This window comes from Morus notabilis, unplaced genomic scaffold (genome assembly GCF_000414095.1).
Source record: "Morus notabilis unplaced genomic scaffold, ASM41409v2 Scaffold315, whole genome shotgun sequence".
In the NCBI taxonomy this organism is placed as follows: Eukaryota; Viridiplantae; Streptophyta; class Magnoliopsida; order Rosales; family Moraceae; genus Morus; species Morus notabilis.
In genome coordinates, this window is record NW_010360512.1 from 176,470 (window position 1) to 183,770 (window position 7,301).

General features: G+C 37.3%; 1 protein-coding gene across 1 annotated transcript in view; it reads left to right on the top strand.

The window, feature by feature from the left end:
• Positions 1–3,687: 3,687 nt before the first annotated feature.
• LOC112091314 (methionine adenosyltransferase 2 subunit beta) overlaps positions 3,688–7,301 on the top strand; it is a 4,512-nt gene continuing 898 nt past the window's right edge. Inside the window, exons 1-5 of the mRNA XM_024164605.1 lie at positions 3,688–4,040; positions 4,549–4,708; positions 5,449–5,634; positions 5,927–6,076; positions 6,404–6,534. Of these exons, the coding sequence (XP_024020373.1) occupies positions 3,813–4,040; positions 4,549–4,708; positions 5,449–5,634; positions 5,927–6,076; positions 6,404–6,534 (855 nt within the window). The 5' untranslated portion in view covers positions 3,688–3,812. The remainder of the gene's footprint in view (positions 4,041–4,548; positions 4,709–5,448; positions 5,635–5,926; positions 6,077–6,403; positions 6,535–7,301) is intronic.

The following is a 7,301-nucleotide window of genomic DNA, read 5'->3' on the forward strand; positions in this document are numbered from 1 at the left end:
TTTGGCGCATCACACCTATGCGATGGCGCTCCATAAGGTCCATCCCAGCAAACTTATTCCAGGAGTCCTGATGGAAGTGAGTGTAGATGGCCTGGATGGGAAGGCTGAAACGAGGAGGGAGTCAGAGAGCCTCATTGAAGTGGTGGTTGATCACATCGGACTCCTGAAATTAGGGGTCATTAGTCCTCGACCCCGGCATCACAAGGGGATCCTCAGGCGCGGGGAACCTCCAGGTTAGCGGCTACCTCGATGCCTTTTCCCTTGTCCAGGTGCCGAGAGTTCTGAGATGACCCTTCGACCGCTGAAGGGTCTTAGCGCTCGTCTACCCTCTGTCTCTTTGAGGGGGGAGTTATGACAATTCTCGACCAGTCGAGAACTTCAGGGACATCACGGGCAGGGGTAGCTTGAGTCATCGGCTGACCCGATGACTTGGAGGAGGCCTCTCATTTATTCTTCTTTGACTTGCTTGGGAGAGTGTACCTCATAGTAGATGGCACGACTGCGAAATAAAAAAGGAATAAGATCCTAAATAGGTCGACTATAACAAATCAAATTACACTTTCAGGTTACCTTAGAGGAGATCTGCAGGAGGGACAACTGGTTGGCGTGGAGGGTCAAGAGTGACAATCAGACCGTACAATCGGCGGTTCCCTGGTGTATTAAGGGTAGTAGAGCTACGGCTGGAGTCGGAGAGAGAAAGAATTTGCTCGACCCGCGCTAGAGTAATCGAAGAAAGCTTCGGTCAAGAAGGAATTTCTCCTGCATTCAAGAGCAAAATATGAAAGATAGCTCGACGAACGGAAAAGATTCTATAAAAATCCAACAAAGCGAAGACCTATAATATTTGCTAAGTACTGTTTGAGTTCCCAAGGGACGCTCACCGTCGAGCAGGTGGGAGTTGAAGTTGCCACTAAGGAAAAAGAATTAGAGCTTCCATCCATGGCAACTGGAAGTCTTCTCGATAACGATAGGGGGACTAGAGGTTTGGATTTAGAGTGTGAGCATAAATAAAGGAATCCCCTCTGACCTAGTACAAAAACTCCTCAACGGTTATGTCGATGTTCAAAAATTTCCTCCACCAAATAATCATGGAGTTTATTGTCACCTAACAATTGGGTAACAACTTTACCGGAGAAATCCTATGGAGGCCACAGAGGGCCTTCACGAATGGGTGAAAGGGAACAATTTGTCCAAAGCTAAGGGATCTGATATATACAGTCATATGGTTGGCAGGGGGTTATGAGCTCTATCGTTAGGGGTAGGTACAATTAAGTAAAAGTTATTAGTGTCGATCCCCGCATTGTGAAACGCTCTCATGGAAACCCGGGGCTTTATTTTTGACGGGTTGACATCAGTCACCATGCCCGAGATACCACTCGTCGATGCCACCCAATAGCCACGACCTTCAGGGGTGCCGACTCGTAAACCATCGTCCTCATCGTCGAGGAGAATGAGCTCGTCTGGCCGAAAGGTCGAGACTGACCCCTCGGCGTATTCCTCTACTTGGCGGAGCAGAGAATCCCCATTGTCGATCGATACCGTGCTTGACGTCACAGCTTCCTCAAGGTCATCCCTGACCCTGGATGTGGAGAGCTCTCGAGCTCTAACCTATTTTGGTGACATGTTCTGGAAATAAATAAAATGGGGTTAAGTTAGGGCCTAATGGTCGACAGGTCAGAAATAGAGTTTGAGAAGAAATAAAAGTATTCTTTAATCAAAATGTCGCAAGAGCATGGGACTGACACTGCTAGATTCACATAAACCCAGAAATGGGGAGAAACTCGTATAAGGGTCTCTAAAACTTAGAAATAAGTCTGAAAACCCCCAACAAGAGCGACTAAACCCAAGTGGGTACTAACACAGGGACTCAGCCCAGATTCACAAGCACCAACATTGTTCGAGTAAGCTCATTTTTATAACTATATTATCCTCTTCAAAATGTTATTTTTTGCAAGAATTAGTTTCAAAATCACATACAAAGACTAAAGGGCCAAAACAGCTTACTAGTTCTTGAGATGGTTTGAAAACTTGAAGATGGAGGAGAACAATGTACGGAGAACGTGAACGGAGGTCGAAATCAGAGAAAGGAAGGTTATAGAGAAAATCCGGCAGAGTAACGGCGTGGTTTGTAAATGAACGACCGTGAACTATTCCAGGGGTATATATACTCAAAGAATGGAAGCCCAGAAGTCTCAGGGAAATCCAAAGGACTTCAGATCTTGACCGTTGAATCCGAACCGACCCCATCCAACGGTGAATCGAAGAAACGCGATCTAACGGCTGGGAAAAAAGCGGGAGAGATGAATCTAATCCAATGGTTGTAACTTTCCCCCCGACTGCCACGTGTCATTATGGTACGGGAGACGCGACTGTTGACATGATCTATAACAGGTCTATAAATAGAGTCCGCCTCCTCCATTAAGTTTTTTACGCACTATTTTACTATAAGAAAGATTGTAATTGATAATATACTAGTGCATCCATAAGTGGACGTAGACAAAGAATTCTTGCCGAACCACTATAAACTTCTGTGCTCTTTATTTTTCTACAAAGAATTTTCTTGATTAATCCGTGAGAGACGTCTGCGAGTGTTCCCGGAGAGAGTTAATTTTTAGTTGATTAAATTTCACCGTCAACAATGCATAAGATCAATGAGCCAAATAATACATGAACTTTCATTCAATGAGCCAAATAATACATGAACTTTCATTATCTTCAAGAAGCTTTGACACACAAGAATTCATTCGATGGAGTCATAATTCCAGCAGTAATTTTTCTCAGGCACTTTCTTAAGTTTGACACTTTTAGAAAGGTCATTCAAATCACTCAATGGAAAAAAGAAAATAGAAATAGCAGACATGTGAAACATGGAGTCCTTATGAAAAGGAGAGTATAGCGATGTGATCAAACATTAACATCAAGCCTAGAAACTTTGATCTTTCAAATTTCAATTTTAGTACATTAGTTAGCTTTGAAGTTTCGACTGCCAATTGGCTTGGACTTTTTTTTTTTTCCATTGAAATTTAGGCTCCATTTAGTTGGGGTGATAGAGAGAAAGAATGATGAAGAAAGTTAGAAGAGAAATACGAAGGATTGAGATGGTTATAGAAATTCTCATGTTGTTTAATGATCTAATTGAGGACTAAAATATAAAATGGGAACCTACTCCGACTATATATATATATATATATATATATATATGTATTCAGTAGTCAAGCCTCCCAACTTGTCAACTGAGAAATATGTTCACTAGCGTACTATGAAAAGAAAAAAAAAATGCTATTCACATGCCTTCAATTATTTAGGTGTTAAATTCTTGACAGAATTTGTATAAATTAAAAATTAAAAATGAAAATATTTAAAGTTTTGGGGCTAAAATAATAAAAAAATGAAAGTTGATTTTATAAATAATTTTTAAATTTTAGATGTTTTTAATTTTACTCTTTAGTTAATTTATAAAAATTATATTAAATATTTAATGCCTAATTAATAGAAGGACTGAAATTGTAAGAGAGAAATTTTAGAGATTAAATGTGAAATTTTTTAAAAATTAAGGATCAAATGAGATTGAGGATAAATTTTAGGATTAACCCTAATTTTTTTAAAAAGAAAAGAATAAACAACACTCTCATGACATGTTAGTACTGACAGGAGAAGTTTCCTTCCCTCACAATCATCCATCAATTCCGCCATTCCCAACATAATAACATCTTCATTTTCCTTCCCAGCTGCCGAATCCGCCCAACCAAATTAAACAAAACAAAAAAAGGCAGCCAAACCGCCATTCTCTGGAGCAGAGTGAGGTCTAAGGGATGAGTAGGAAGAGAGTTTTGGTGGTGGGAGGCACAGGCTACTTGGGCCAACATGTTTTGCAAGGCTTTTCCGACATTAAACGACACACCCAATTCGATCTGGCCTTCACCCATTTCTCCGTTCCTCCTCCTCAGGTTTTGCTTGATGCTCTTCCTCATTTGCTAGCTTTCAATGTTGATCTCAAAACAGGTCGGGGTTTTCAAGCCATTTCGGATTCATTTGGCCAGGTGGGTTCTCATGAATTACAAGAAAAAAGTTGTTCTTTATTATTATAATTTTTTATGTGGATTTCTAATTATGGAATATGTGGATTGCATTGGTTTTTCTATTATAATGCATTTGGAAGTTGAGAATTTTTCTAGTTTTTGTGCACTAGGTTGATGAAAGCTTATATGGTTTTGTGAACTGTATATGTGATATTTATATGGGTTTATTTAGTTTGTTATTTACTGTTGTTATTTTCCAACTTTTTTGGCGTTCAAATTCTAGCAAAGAATATGAGACCTTTGACTGTATTTGATACTTACAGTCATTCTCTTAAACTTGTTCTGTTGAGAGTAATTTATTTATATTTTTGTGAGTGTGGATCTATTGGTAATTTCATTTGAATTGCATATTGAGATGCAGCTAAGAATTCCATTCTATGAATTATCTTAGTCTCATGATGAAAAGATGATGAGGATAATCTTGATTAATGACTTGAACCAGTAACACCATTTGAGTTTGCAATGCCAGCCTGATATCGTGGTGAACTGTGCTGCGCTCTCTGTGCCTCGAGCCTGTGAGGTTGATCCTCCTGCTGCGATGTCTATTAACGTGCCGTCTTCTGTTGTAAAATGGTTGTCGAGTTTCAGAGTGAATAGCACCCTTTTGATCCATTTGTCAACTGACCAAGGTTAGTTATGCCGAGCTTTGTTGTTCTATATTGATTTCTATCTACTTATCTTTTTTTTTTTCTTTTTTTTTTTTTTGTTGGTCGAAAACCAAATGAAATGCAAAGGAAATGGAAAAGAAAGTAGGATAATTGCTTTAGCACAAATAAGCTTCTTCTTCAGCCACCAAGCAAGGTTCTTGGGGCGTTTTCAACTGACATATTATTTTCTCTTTCATTCTATTATACAGATATTCTCTCAATTAAACTGAGCTGCTTTCATGGCATATGCATTTTATAAGAGACTGTTATGAAGTCTAGAAATCTAAGAAAAAGATCACGCCTGTTATAAAGAGCTAGTGGTTTTAAAAGTGATCTGTTATGTAGTCTAGAATCGAGTCTTCTGCTTTCTCTTGTTGCTCCCTTTATTTAAGGTCCGAATGACCAAGATGAAGAAAGTAGTCATTTATTTCATAAGCACCAAATCCTGAAGCCTGACTAAGTTTCAGCATCTTTGAGCAATACAACCTGTTTATAATTTTTAATATTTTGTTATACTATCTTTTGGACTAATCGGTTTGAATGAATTGCTTTGGATGAAGCCATAAGATTTAACTTATATGCACATCCTCAAACGTGGCCTCCATTATGCTTTACTATTTTTCTTCATTTTTCAACAAGAACAAACACACAATCAGACTAAAGATCTTGTACTTCAAGCTTATGTTTGTGCGTAGATTGTGACCGCTCTGGTTTCTTATCAGTTTATGAGGGGGTGAAGTCCTTCTACAAGGAAGAAGATGTAGCTATTCCTGTTAATGTTTACGGGAAATCGAAAATTGCTGCAGAGAAGTTTATTTCTGAAAACTGCTCAAATTTCGCAATTTTGAGAAGCAGTATCATTTTTGGGCCACAGACAATCTCACCAGTTCCAAAATCTCTTCCGACAGGTATACATATTGAACTCATGTGTCTTTATATTGTGCTTTTGCAGCTATGTTTTTGTCGTTGTTTCTTGTTACCGAGTGAGCTGACATTGAAGACTAATGTGTCGAAATATAATTATCTGGTTAATGGATGAAACCAAATTTCAATTATGATATCCTATTTGTATCCTCCACATTCGGACTTGAAAAGATGAAATTAAGCTTACACGTTTGGATAGCTTGATAGTTGATAGGAGTGATCTAGTTTTTCGAGATTAGACTTTGGAGTACACAGTTACTTTATGGTGGACTTAAGATTTGGGTTCTCTACAATGGATGCAGTGGATGGACGGTGTCCTCTCCAAAGGAAATACTGTTGACTTTTTTCATGATGAGTTCCGATGCCCGGTGTATGTCAAGGACGTTGTTTCTACCATACTAGCTTTGTCAGAAAAACGGATATCAGGTATGTAATTTTCCAAAATTTATTATTCGACTACAATAATATTACATTGCCTGCTATTATGTGATAAAAGTGAGGCTGCCTATGAAGTCCCTTCCGCTAATCACGAGATGAGAATTATTTCTGCTCTACTTCAAGGAATGGTTTCCTGAGGATATTAATTGAAGAACAGGACAAATTGGACAAAGTTCAACCTTTCAATCTGGCTTTTATATTGTTCACGAGATTAGATGGGATTATTTTTCCTTTTGATGAGCATGTTTTCACCTTTTATCTTATTGTGCTTTGACTTGTGTATTGATGGGTTTTTGCTTTGTTGACATGCCTAAGATGGTAAGAAAATGCAGTTGCTACTAAACGTTGGCGGACCGGACAGGGTATCCCGTGTTCAAATGGCTGAGACGGTTGCAGATCTCAGAGGCTACAATAAATCTTTAATCAAATCAGTCTCTGCATCATCAGTAAGTATACCTTTTAAATTCCATTTAGATGGAATAAATAATTGATTTACATGTCTCTTGCATTTCAAATTTTCATTTTCTAAATTACAGCCTATACGCATCAAGTCATACCAAGATCACATCTCCCAATAATGCCCATCAAAAGAAGTTTTATTTTTCAGCCATGTGTTTTCCTACTTTGTCAACTAATTAAGGGCATGTTTACTAAACCGGAATGAAATATAATGAAAAAGTTATTTAGTTTGGAACGTAAAGGAATTAAATAAGAATGTATATCATTGATTTTCTTTTAGTGTTTACTTATTTATTAGAACGTGAATGGAAAAAATTTAACATTACCTTCCTAGTGTTTACTAAACTTATAATAGGAACTTATCAATGAATAATTAAAATGTCGTTTTTCTAAATTATATCTTTCATTATTCAAGGTATAAGTAAATTTGCCATTTGCTTTTATTAACCAAGAATCTATAGCGAGAGGATGCAAGGAGTGACCAAATTATTAGGTGCGTTTGGAACTCGTTCTAAAATGATTTTATTTTCTGTATGAAAATGAAAACGAAAACGTTTTCATTTTCATTTTGGAATCATTTCTAAAAATGCGTTTGGTACTTTTATTCCGAGATTGTTTTCAATTTAAAAAAACTAAAATTGTGTTTGGTGGTTTAATTTTTAAAAACATGTAATAATATTTAAAATAATAATATATTAAATAAATAATAATATATTAAATAAGTATATTAAATAAACATTATACACGTGAAAAC